Source organism: Condylostylus longicornis, unplaced genomic scaffold (assembly GCF_029603195.1).
Source record: "Condylostylus longicornis isolate FDR11 unplaced genomic scaffold, ASM2960319v2 ptg000028l, whole genome shotgun sequence".
NCBI lineage: Eukaryota > Metazoa > Arthropoda > Insecta > Diptera > Dolichopodidae > Condylostylus > Condylostylus longicornis.
In genome coordinates, this window is record NW_026577997.1 from 5,575,776 (window position 1) to 5,590,165 (window position 14,390).

At 24.5% G+C, this 14,390-nt stretch overlaps 1 protein-coding gene across 1 annotated transcript in view; it reads left to right on the forward strand.

The window, feature by feature from the left end:
• The first annotated feature begins 12,949 nt into the window (after positions 1 to 12,949).
• The window catches only part of LOC129607687 (tetratricopeptide repeat protein 28), a 79,572-nt gene continuing 78,131 nt past the window's right edge, over positions 12,950 to 14,390 (forward strand). Inside the window, exon 1 of the mRNA XM_055518842.1 lies at positions 12,950 to 13,123. Coding sequence (XP_055374817.1) covers positions 13,091 to 13,123 — 33 coding nt within the window. The 5' untranslated portion in view covers positions 12,950 to 13,090. The remainder of the gene's footprint in view (positions 13,124 to 14,390) is intronic.

Consider the following 14,390-nt stretch of genomic DNA (forward strand, 5'->3'; position numbering starts at 1 on the left):
AATGTATTAATTTACATATTCATGAATACACTCATAAAATTTATGAAGTCTTATAAATTATAGTAAGCTCTCACATATTACATATAATTTAATTAAATTTATTTTACATTTTATTGAATTATAATTTTTTTTCTCTCGAAATATTTGAATCCGATTAATCTTTTTGATATAATATTAATTTTATTATCTAATATGTAAATCCAACAGAATGTTAAAAAAAAATAGATTACATGTAAGTTAAGAAAAAAAAAATTGTGATTTTTTTTTTGTATAACAAAAAAGGAACAAAATTTATTGTTATACTTGTCAATTCTGTGGTTACAAGCAAATTTCCATTATTAAATAAAAGTGGACTCTTATATACATTATTGTTGTAAATAGTAACTAAATTGTTTGTAGGTGAATGTAATGCATTACTTTAGTCATATGGATGGAACTACATAATCATAGGTTAGATTGATGTAACTCTTCGAAGCGTGCAGTTATGCTGAAGAAACTTCATCTTGTAGCTCCGGATCTCTCCTTCCCATATCATTTGCACCCGCCTGACATGATTTTACAAAAACCAGCTATTATCCCTGGCATTTACATTAAATAAGGTAGATTTAATTCAAATTAATTCGTGCTGGAGATTAGCATATAGGAGATGCCAGTCGTACGAAAGATTTTAAGTTTTAAAAACGTTCTAATTTATTAAAAGAGCAGTGGGAGAATTTAATTATCAAACATTTTAATGTGAACATTCTAAACTCTTAATCTTTTCCAAGATTCTTTTTCAAAAAATATGCTCTTATTCAAATTGTTATGAATTTAATTAAAAAAAATTAATTACATAAGGGAATAGATTGTCGTAGATATAATGTAAGCGTAGCATGTTATGCTATAGATAAATTCATAATTTGCATGTATATATATATATATATATATATATATTGCTATTATTAATTTTTAATTAAAATCATGATTTTTCTTTTACAAATTCATGGTGACCAAGTTTCTTGGGGTTTTTCATATTGAAATTTTTCATTTTCTTACATTATTTTTTACATACGAAAGAATATTGCTTCAAATTCTATAAAGCGAAATAAATATACATATGTAGATATAGACAAGATATTGGTGATGAATAACATTTTTTTAAGTGGCTAATAATATTGAAACACCTCTATTTCTTTTCTATTGAATTTTATGTTTTTTTTAATTTTAACAATTATTATTAATTTAAACGCATATTGTACATATACATAATATTTTAACAGCGATTGCGCATATGAGTGCCATAAGTGCCATATAGGAATAGCTAAGAATGATTCCGTATATACCAATCATATATGTAGGCACAGTATATAGTGCCACAAAATACGTGATATGTATACAATGATGTTCGAATGTATATTCATATGTACATGTATAGAAAATAAAAATAAATTATTAAAAATATTATTGTTAAAATAGAAATAAATTAGATAGAAATTATTAGCGGTAAATAATAGTAAAATTTATGTATAAATTATAGAGTATATATACTTACATAAAAAATATGTGCTAGAAATAAATAAAATTAAAAAAAAAAAATTACTCAAATCACGTATGATGGGAGGTCTTTGTATATTGGGAAAAACCATTGTTATTTTAACACAAAAAAAAATTGTTATTTTAAATGAAATGCTTAACAAAGAAAATTTATTGCTTACTTTTTTTTCTTTATTAAGAACTTTTTTTTCGCAATTCTATTGCATTTTCTTTAATATTAAAAATTAATGATTAATATAGAAAAAAAAATAATAACTAATAATTTTCAATTGTAAGAGTAAAAAGATAAGAAAAAAATTTAAATTTCAATAAAATATTTTGATTGATATGCAAAAAGGAAAATTAAGACAGCATGAGTTGTTGATGAATGTGGCATACTTTACAGCATTTTATTAAATACTGGAGAAAAAAAACCCTCTCTTCTAGACATTGTAATATATATATATATACATATTTTTAATTATAAATTCAATTTAATTGGAAAATCTTATACCCTATATGTTGTAGTATTATTTATAGTTCAATGATTTCAAAAGTATTTTAGTATGTTGTATGTATAAAGATTTATTTTAAATAGCCATTTTTTAAAAGCTAAGAATGTTTAAGATGTATTAAATAATTGCAGTAATCAAGAATATCATAAATTGAACAATGGCTATAATCAACAATATTGTGAACTGAACAATATGGTTTATATTTCTGAAAAATGTATCACTTGTTAGAAAAATGTTAAAATATAAAGCGAAAAATCATCAAGAGAACAATAATTGCAAAATATTTCTTGCAAGGCAAATTTCTTTTTCAATTGCCGACCTTATTATGAACGGCGAACCGAATTGTTAAGCGAAATCAAACAAATTTGGCAAATTCAGCAACATTTCAAATTATAATCGACAAATAATTTCATTTGCCGGATCTTAGACGTTACTACCGCAAAAAATTAAAAAACTGAATTCGCTATAACCTCAATTGTTAAAAATTTAGGCAAATTCGCCGATAATTTGATTTAACCTCATTTGCTTAAAATTTAGACGAATTCGCCGATAAAAGTGCTAAAAAATCATTTTCGCCAAGATCATTATTCACTTCGCAGCGAATGACAATGTTTTAGACTATATTTGCGTTTATACAATGTGCATTGTAAAAGAAGTTTCATTGCGATTCCGCTGCAAAAATGTAAGAAATAAGGTTTAATAACATATTGTTTACCTGAGTTCTGAATACAAAAGTATAGAGAACTTTTTTTGTCTACTCTCTTTGTTTTTCTCCGTTTGAAATTTTTTTGTTTGCATTTTGGACCTGAGTTCAGTAGAATATTGCAGTCATAATTTTGTATTGCATTTTAGATATCAGGAATATTTGTAATTTTCATTTAAAATTTGTGAAAAATTATTGCCTTATTTTTTAATTTAACTAAAAAATCATATGACATTAATTCTGAAATTTTTTGTAATTGGAATTTCATAATTCTATTTTAATCCTAAATAATTGTGTCTACATTTATGCGCACTAAATATTACAGAAGCTACATTATAACTTATTTCCAATTATCTTTAAATATTTTGTTCTGAATTCTAAATTTAAACACTCGACACTTGTAAAATACGATTATTTTTTTCTAAATTAATTCCAATTTATTTTAAAATTCTTAAATTTAATATTTAATATACTAAATTTATAATATAGTCTGAATAAAAATTTACATAAAAACAATATTAAACATAAATTAAATTTTATTTTTTTAGTAGCACTTCTTGTTCAGACGATAAGGCTATCGTCACATAAATTAAAATAATAATAATTTTTTTTTGTTTTTGTTCTTACAATATTAAAAGTAAATCAATTATATATGAAAATTTTATTTTAATTTTTTGCATATCTTTCTGTTAATTTGTGTATTATAAATATTAAATGTGTATGTTTATAATATAATATAATTAATTAATAGAACAAAATTATAATGAATAAAAATTTATTATATAATAAAATTCATAATGCAAAAATACAAAAACAAACAAGAATGAGAATAAAATTAATTTAAAATATGAAATCAGAACTCTACATGTTTTAATGTTTAACACAAATATAGAGACTACAATAATTAATTTTATATCAGTGATGATAAATTTTATTATAACAAAAATATTTTATGAAAAAAATTTTATTTTAATTAATTAATTTATTTAAAAAATTCCTTAGATAATTAAAAGTTTTCAAGCAAACTGCAAGAACTACAAAAAGAAAAATTAACCACAGAACTACAAAACTGTTAATGCAAGCAACAGTCGTTTGATAAGAATAATTCTGCTGCAAAGCCGAATTGTTGTAGTGGTTAAATCAAACTTCATATTTAAAATTTTAATACGTTGTTCAAACCATTGTAGCACAAAACGTGTTTTAAATAAAATTGTGATTTTCAACAATAAGATTGTAGGTTCGTTTGTATAATCGGTTTAAAAATTAATGGAGGGCATACTCCTACAGTACCTGCTGGAGATCCACTCATCTGATCAACTTAAGTATGTACATATAGTTCCCCACAATCTTTTCTTTCTTCTACGAGTGAGAGCATCACACTTCATCAGAAAATATATTGTGGTCTCTTCACTTTTCGGACAAAATTTTTTTTCACTTTCAAAATTAAATGAGTTTTCACTGACTCTGAAGTGCCAAAACAAAAAGACAGTGAAAGCGCTCATCGGATACTCGTGGACCCTAATAGAGCTTCTCAAAACAACCCTACACTGCCCCGGAAGATACTGTTACAGTAGTGTTACAGTAGTAGCCCAATTATCTGACACAATCACAATAGCTCGTTTCCCGTTCTCAATAACAAAGAGATTGAGAATCACTTTTCATATTCAGAACTCTTTATATTTAAATAAGTATGCCTCGATTTGCTGGAAGCTCAATATTATAAATAAACTAGGTATTATTCGTTTTATTTTCTGTTTTTTAACAAGTAAAATGAAAATTAATTAAAATAAAATTCAATAATATAATGTCAATATCCATACATACTTACATATTTGCAATATTCCATAATTCTAAAGTGTTTATGCAATCTAGAATTGCTATTTTGAGTTTTGTCTTCACTGCCTCATTTCTTAAATGCAAAATTGAAGAAAAATGGAAGTTTATTTTTTTTTTTGCTTTTTTGTCTACATCAGTTTAGTTTTTTTATTACGTTGTTAATAAATTTGTATTGATTATTAAATGTATTTTAAAAATACATTCAAGTATACAATATTATGCATATACATACATACACTTATATAACGTAATTTACATACCACTTGTTATATGTTTTACTTTTTTTTTTTGCTTATTTCTTGCAATTCTACCAATAATTATCATTACATGTGGTTTGTATTTAACATAAAAAAAAAATTTTAAACGATTCCAAGTAAAAAAATAAGTGGAAGAACAAAAATTATTTTGGATTAAACGAGGAATTCATAGAGCACATTTCACCTTAAACAATCTAATAGATGTTAACAATTAGAATGTGTGAAGGAGAATGACAATTGACTCTAAATAATTTGATTTAGAGTCAATATTACATCACTCAATCTCACTCTTGTATCATTCTGTTCTGCAACATCTTATTGCATAACTCTCGGTGAAGAGTAGGAATCAAGAGAAGAGTTTCCGTTTGAGATTCGCCCTCCTGATGAACTCGAGTACATAGTTTTCCAATATTTTCCCTCTTCTGCGAGTGAGAGCATCACGCAGAATATGTATTATGATGTATTATCATGTTTGAATTATGTTTAAATTATGTTTGAATTATGTTTGATTCGGTAATGCTGTTGACTGTTGTGAAAAACTGATAGGTATTAAACTTGTTAGGAAAGAATTCACATTCCAAGTCTTTTATACATTTCTGTATAATAGAAAAAGAGTGTCATGTATAAGCTATAAGCAATCGGTTCTTTCGATTACTTAAAAAAGTTTTTGTTTTTCAATTAATTTTGCAAATAAGTGGACAAATTGAAGCCGATTGGCCCAGTTTTTCCAAAAAAAATTTTTTGTAAAAATGAAATTTTAGCATGAAAATAAAAAAAATGTTCAATTTTTTTTTCTTGTTAATTTTTTTCCATAAGTCTCGTTTTGATGTTAGCAACCATAATATGCTTTGCTTTAAGTCAACCTATTTGTGTATGAGGTGATAACATTTTAATGATATTTTTAAACATGCTAATAATGATTTTACCATATTATACAGTTTGTTTTCTAAAATGTTATATTAATTTTTTCTCATTCAACAATATCAAATCCTAATGAATATTAGTTTGAATCGTCAATTCAAATGATAATTATAATAATTTTTAAAAAGATTACAGTAAGTATAATATAGATTTTTATCGAGATTATCTACATTGGATAATTTGAATTTCAAGACGTTTACTATGTACATATATAGGAGGTTTCTTATAATGAAAATGAATTGGAAATAATTTAATATTGTTTAAATAAACATAATTTAAAAGTTTATTTTGTATATATGTTTTGATTTGTTTATTATTAATGATGTAGGCTAAATCTTAAGGAGAATTCTTAAACGGAAATCCAATGCAAATAAACATATAATTTAACTGATTATGATGTGGAGCAGTTATTACAGAGGGGGCTTTTTGATTTCGGTGGAAATTTTGCTGCTTGATGTGGCTGCTATACTGCAATTTGTCAAGGGCTTAGATATAGAGCTAAAGTAGGTGTGAATGCGAATCACAAAAGATCATATGTCTCAACGTAAGAAGGGCTTAAGGGCCTCGGTTCCCGCGGAGAAAAAAAGAATATTATTTTGGTTCAAATGTTTTCAAAGATATCAAATACCGTTTATATTTTTTTTTATCCTCACTCCAGTCCTCTTAGGAGTATAACATTTGCGACTTGCTATCTCCATCGTATTCTCTTTTTTTGGCTTTTTGTTTGATTGGGTCCCATGACAAGCCCAAATTCTCGATTTTTGACTTTATATTTTGCATGTAAACTATATCTGGGATTTCCGAGCTTTCTTGAATCCTTAATATTCCACCTTGAGCTCATTATATACATATAACAATTGAAAAATCAATTATAATACAAATTCAAATAGCATTTATCCAAGAACATATCTGTTATACAGATTGTAAGATTGTATAACCGGGGTGAAAATATATTATTTAATAAAATTTTCTTAATCTGTTAATTTTGTAATTTAAATAAATTACATAATTATTATTCATAACAATAAAAATTATAAAATTATACCTTTTGAATCTAATTTAAAAATAACATATTGGATAATAACTTTATTTATTATAAACTTTGTATAATTCTTTTCTAATATACAATCAATTACTTGTCATACATGTACATGAATTTGCTTTTAAAATATATTCTAAATTTTCAATATTATGTTTAATAAATCTGATGCCTATAAGCTATGTAATTGTGACAAAATCAACATTCCTATTATTAACAGTTTTCTATGTAAGTATAAATACATTTTTTTTATTTTTAATTTTTCAATTAAATCAAACTTGTTTGTTATAGTCGCTCACAAGTCCATTATAAAATCACAGTGTTATAAATCGTTATTTAATATAATTGCATATAAACATATAAACTATAAACATGTTCACCTATATGTCTTACATATACATATAATATATAGATGTGGCTAGATTTAACTGGGTAGAAGAGTGCATATCACTTGATATATCATAGAATATTCAATTTAGTTATGGAATCTTAATTGTATGTGCGGTATGAACATAATTTTCAATATAAATACTTAAATAAATAACAAAAAAAAAAAAAAAAAATAATTTCAATAGTTCTGCAAATATAATTTTCTCATATTAATAACCAAAATAATATTACGATGGCATGAAACGACGAGCTATCCAATTTAAAAGAAAGAAAAAAAAAATTAAATTCGGATTAAAGGAAGGGTTCGTAAAGTAGCACATTCCACTTGAATAATTTTAAGTTGTTTGAGAATTAGTTTTGTTAATGTTGCTATAATTTGTATTTTTATTGCATATATTTAGGATGAGCGATTGCATACTTTCCGGATTAGCTTAAACTCGAAACTGCATTCGATCAACTAAGTCGGTTAAAATTGTTTGATAGGACAGAACTATTTCTTTACCCTTAAAAGTTTTACCAGGAAAATCTCAGTTTCAGAGAAACAAAATGTAAAATATTGTAATTTCTATATTTTAAGAGATAATATGGACTAACTATAGGAGGTAGAACAAGATTTTTGTTCTGAAAATAAATTACAAATTTAATTCTACAGATCGTTAAAGTTTATATTAAAGGTAAAGACAAAACGTATAAGAAAAACATGATGTTAAAAACTTGGAAATTGTTATAATTCGACAAACTGTCGAATTCAGCGGCCATTTTGTCTATTTAAGATTTATGTATGTGTTTTTACGACAAAAGAAATAGATTTCTCTCTTTAAATGTTTTTGGAATTTAAAAATTGCTTACAGTTGCACCATTACAAGTTGTCACACGAGTAAAAGAGAAATAAGTGGAGGAGGGAACGAGGAGAGATAAAAATAGGTTAATGAGCAGAAATTTTGTGTATAAACGAACAGAGCAAAGTTTGTAAGGTCATTTTCTTCCACTATTTTCTTAGAAATATGCTAAAAATGAGAATAAGAAGAAAAATAGCCATTATTTTTCCATAATTTAATATAACGTCTCTTTGAAAAAGAATTAACTACTTAAAATTAATAGGTATAACGGTTAAGATTTTCTTTTCTGTTTTCTCCATCTCTCTCTCTCTCTTTCTCTCTTCGCTTTTTCACATATTGTACATTCATTTATTATGTATACTATAAACTAGTTGTTTTTATACGAGTATTATATAGAGATATATATATACACTATATTATTATTATATAATGTTGGTGCGAAATTTATAGTTAAATGTACAATATATTTAAATTATATGTACATAAAATTATATGTATATACATCAGAAAATATACATAAATACGTGCATGTTATTTAACTATATGATGCATAACACTTGAATGTAGGTACATCTATGATATATATATATATATATATATATATACCGAATAATAATGTATAAAAGTCAATAATTTCTTAATGCATTTTAATAAATAATTTTATAATTTTTAATTTGATTTGAACAAAAATTTATTATTTATTATATTTTTATATTTATTTTAATTTGTCGAATAAACGATGGGAAAATATCAAATATTTTTTGGTTATTTAATTTTTTTTTTTTATTTTAACAAGCATTAAAAACATAAATTATTATCTAATGGAACGTTTATTAAATGCTAATGTATAATAAGATTTTGGTACAGTACCTAGACAAATGCTAATGACATGTACCCATAATAGTTTATTTTACAAATATTTATACCTTGAATACACAAATGTATGTACGTCTATAAAATGAGTGTATATGTATTCAGTCACATTATAAGATATATGGTAATTGGTAGCATAATAATATTGCAAGTAATAAATAATTTAATTTGTTTAAAAATTTTAACAAAAATATCCTAATAATTTAGAAAATTTATACTAGTACTTATGCTTATACTCAAGAAGTTTAACAACCGAGTAAATTAAAAAAAAAAAAATGTTTTAGTTAATTTTGATTGGAATTTAATGTATTCGATAATTTTGATTATTAATAGTTAGGATTATATTAACGTATGGTTCATAATTGTGCTTCAAACATATTTTGGCAAATAAGACTGATTTTGAAAGACAAAAATGACTTCAAATTTGTTTTCAATATAAGTCAATAAAAAATCAATATATTTATTTTAAACAATATTATTTATTTAAACAGTAGTAAGAGAGGGGGATCCACACACGAAATTTACACATTAGGCCAACGAGTTGGCCCATAGGCAACCCTCAAATCAACACTCCTAAATGCTATAGCAGACCCACAGCCATCTGTTGGAATTGATTTAACTCCTTGACGAATCAAAAGCTGCGCCAAAGACTCTCCCGGCTGGTACCCCAGACCTTTGTAAAAGAAGATCTCCCGGTTACGCTTCCTCTTCCACATCAGAGACGAATATGTGAAACATGTTCCATATCTTCTATCTGCGCAATATCCTAACATCCCAAACAGACATTTGTCAAAGCGACTCCAAGTACTTTGTCCATTTTGCCTGAAGAAGCAATGTTCAGTCAGCAACCCCAACAGTATGTTGAGATCCGCCTCATCGTATCTAAACCACACTTTTATTTTTTTGTTTATGAGGGCTTTCCAGTATTTTAAAACAATTTAAGTTTTAAAACTTTTTTACGAAATCATTAATATCAATACGATTTTATAAATTAGTATACGGACCCTGATTATAAATATGGAATCAGTCGGACTCTGGTTTTAAATACCGTTTATAAAGAAAATATTAAGTTCTAAATGAGTTTCAAAACTCTAATAAATTTTTTTTTATTAGAACTCTTCAAATTCGGAATATTAAGACTATTTAAAGTTTGAAAGGCGCCAAATACATTCATATGGGATGGTAGCAGTGAAACGATCATTACCTACTGCTCAAATATAATTATGCTGCATACCGTCGAAATGATACTTTGGATTAATTCAAAATCCAGATGAATGCTAATGAAATTATTCCAAATAATCTTTTATAATTCAAAATTCTTAACAAAGAAATTTTAGAATATTTTATTTTTAACTACTATACTACATATAATGCGATTATGTTAATATTATATTGCAATTATTATCTGTAAGTTTTATTCTAGGTAATAAAATTTTAATAATTATGACTTAAAATAATAATATTAATAATTATAATTTTCCGTATACTCAATTTTAAAAGTGTTTATTTATAAAATTCCTTATAATTCTGTAATTAAAGTATTTTGTCTGAACAATGTACTCATAAATTGTAATTTAAGCAAAATATTTACTTTATAAATAATTTATTTTTGTTATATAATTAAATCTTATTATTTTAATATTGTTATATTCCAAATTTTTCCCACACTTCTGATTAAAATTGGAATTTTTTTAAATTTATTTCTCATTCACTTTCAACTCTAAGTGTACGCAATTTTTAAGTATTTTGTTAAGTGAAAAATATAACAAAAACTTCATTAATGAAGTAATAATAATAATTATATTAAAAAATATTCACAAGGTCAGTCAGTATAATTTTATTTAAAAAAAAATTTTCAAATAATAAAATAAATCAAAAATAATATTTCATTCTTTTTATATAATTTCAAATTTTAAAATCATTATTAAAACTTAAATAATAATTATTATATTTGTTATATTAAAAATTTCAAGGTTTCCTCTTCTGTTTTTTAATATTTTCATCGAATAACTCATTGAGTTGTTGAATAAATTTTCGACCATATAGAATTTGAAATTAAAAATACAAATAATATAAATTATACTTTATAATGATATTATTTTCTAAATTATAATAATATAATTTAATTATCAAAATATAAGAGTTAAAAGAAAAATAATAATATAAATCTAAAAATATAAAATAATAAAAGAGCATAAAATAATAATATGGTTTTCAACTTCTCAATCAGTCAGTGAGTCAGTCATCATTAGGCAAGGTTATAACATGCAATTTGTTTCATTATCATATAATTATATTATGTATATCATTATGTTTTTCATATATATGTATATTATTTATGAACCGTTATAAAATATTTGCACATAAAAGTGTGCTTTAAATTTTAAATTTAGATTTATAATGTGAAAAGAGATTTGTGGCCAACTTCAACAAATTTATTTGCGCAGTTAAATTATGAAATTTAAGTATATTAATATTTTCATTTAAAATAGCAGGCATTACAAACTGTTATAATTGTTATACAAAAAATTAAGAGAGTCGAGCTATTGAGGACGAATTTTATTCAATAATATAATCTGTTTCAGAGTAATTGGTGACAGGTTTATGTCAAAATTGAGACATTATTAATATATCTCAATGGCATAAAAAGTCATCTAGCGGAAAAAATGTTAATCACTACTTTTCTCTCTTACTAATTTGTATTGTTTTTTCTCTCTTACTCCATTATTGCGACTATTATTGTCTTCCACTTGATTTTTTCGAGTCAAGCTTCAGTTACACAGAAGTCATTGAGTAAACTAGCCGATGTCATGTTTATGAGCTGTAAGTTGTGAGCAATAATGTTAAAATGATTCAATTTTTTTTCCAAAATTAAATTTTTAACTTGATTCGATAATGATTTTTTCGACTGTCTACTCGTACTTTTTTTTTTTTTTCCCTTAAAATCACAAATTCAATAGGATTTGAAATTTGATTAAAGAAATTTTCAATAACACCAATATTTTAGGATTTAGAGAGAAAATTATTAAATACCTTTAATTTGTAAACATATTTTTTACGATTAAAAATTTTTTGCCGTTTTTCCTCGATTTTGTCGTTGATTGCGTACGTGTTCTTGTACATGAAATCCTCAAAGAAAAATGTTTGTGTGTGAATTCATTCGCTTACCTTTTGGTTGACTAGATTAACTAATTTTCTGTTTTGTGTTTTTTTTTTTTGCAGTTACTTCTTTCTTTTTATTGTTTCTTCATGCTTTAATAATTATGTTTTATTTGAACACCATATAAAATTAAAAAAATATTTTTCTGATAACTAATTTCCGCTTCTCAAATTAACTTCAAAAATTGTAAAAAAACAAAAAATATCAGAAAAACGAAGCAAATTTCTGTGTACAACAACAATAACATATTATGCTGGTAAGCCATCGCTTGACTATGTATACTATATGGCATTAACGACATTTGCCAAGCATTATTATGAGTGTGTATTTTGCGAATAAAAGAAGTGTTTCGTTGCATATGGTAAAAAGAATGATTTGTCGTTTTGTCCATAATTTTTTATCTTTTTTAAGCGTGTAATTATTTTTAGTATTAAAATTTATGTATTTTTGTATAAATATAGTTATATAGCATATGTATACGAATATTTTTGCACAATAGGTTGTAGAAGTGAGAAATACTAAAAAGTACAAGTAGGAATTTTTTTTTTCAATAATTTGTTCCGATATGTGCGCGCAGTGTTAATTTTGATTATTTTTTATTCATGTGCTTTACGATTTATTTCATTTTGTTTCCTTAAACTCGTATAATTTATTTATTTCAAGATTTTATCAAATTACCGAAGCAATGGTGGTATTAGAGTTTTATTATTGGAATTATTGCAAAAATTTTTAAGTACTACTTTCTGAATTAGAATATTTTAATCATTTAATATAATTTATAAACAAAATTACCCAAATATTTTAAATATGTTAATTAATTTTTAAATTATTTTTTATAATTTCAGATTTAATACACACAGCCCAGTCATATAAATGATTGAAATGAAAGCCCAATAAAATATGTAAAATTAGACAAAATGAAATTTAAATTTATAAATTTCAATATTTAAATGGCTGACTCAAGGATTTAAATTTTTAAAGGAAGAAAAAGAAAATATTGAAAAAACGACGGAAAAAGGAACAAACTAAAATAAATTTATTAGAAATGACTACTATGTCACAGAGAGATTTTTCTGAGGTAAGTGCATTCTTATTTTCTTAATTTATTTCTATAATAGAATTGATTTTGAATAGAAGTTGCATCACTATAACTTTTGAATTTTTTGAATGAAATATTAAAGAATCACAAAATTAAACTATATATTATAAGTTATTCGAATTTAATGCTTACATTAGATTAGAATCTTCATTCTTTTGTAAATACGACGAGGAAGCTGTGGACATAGCTAGACTTGTCTCGCACATGGGACCTGATATCTCTTCGATGGGGAAATATCGGTGCTCTAACCCTATATCGGGAGATATAGGGGTTCTGACTGGCAATTGTCTGATTGACGAACGTGCAAGGAGGAAGGGAGAAGGGTTTCAAGGGAAGGGAAATCTGGCGCAACAACTACTAAACAACACAGTGTGTGTATTAAATTTAAGTAATACAATTTGGCATATTCGTCATGGCATAGTCATTTAAATTATCTATGACCAATTATATACTGGATATTATCCTCTATTATTCTCATTATATTTCCCGATTATGGTGTTTACGTTAACCTCTTTATGATTCCTTTTTAATTTATGTTGTGTGTACTATGATTTTTAAAAATATTTTCAAAAGTTTAGCCGTCAATTATGAACATTTTCTTCTTTTCGTTCATCACAAATGTTTTTTTGATGTAGTGTGGTCCAATACAAAATGAAAATCTTAAAATATTTTACTCCTAATTTAATTTTAATTGTAAACGTTTTAGGTAATCTCCGCCTTCGCATTTCTTAAAAAAAATTTAAGGTTTAATAAAAAAAAAACCTGGAATTTTTATTTTTAAAATATAAGTAGAAATTTTTCATAACCGCATACATTTTAGGTTAATTTTTAAGTTCAAATAATAAATTTATCATAATTTAGGATTTTTACACGTTTACATAGCAATTAAAAAAATTAAAAGCAATAAATTCAGAAAAGGAATTTTCCTTTTGATTCTAGAAAAGCGAATTCTTTCAAATTATTAATTGTTCTATATACCCAAAAAAATGTTGACCCTCCCGTTTATAAATTGAAATCCTCTAACGATTTTGTATTTATCTAAATAACAATTAATTCAAGTATAATATAAAATTATGAAAATAGAAATTAAAAAATTATTTTTTAATAAAATTTTATAAATTATAATTTTTTAATTGAAAATGATGGTATGTATGCGTTATTTTTCAATTTTTGAAAAAATTTTGTTAAATTTTAATGAATTTTATGATTTATTGTACAAACAAATGTAAAATGTACATATACCATT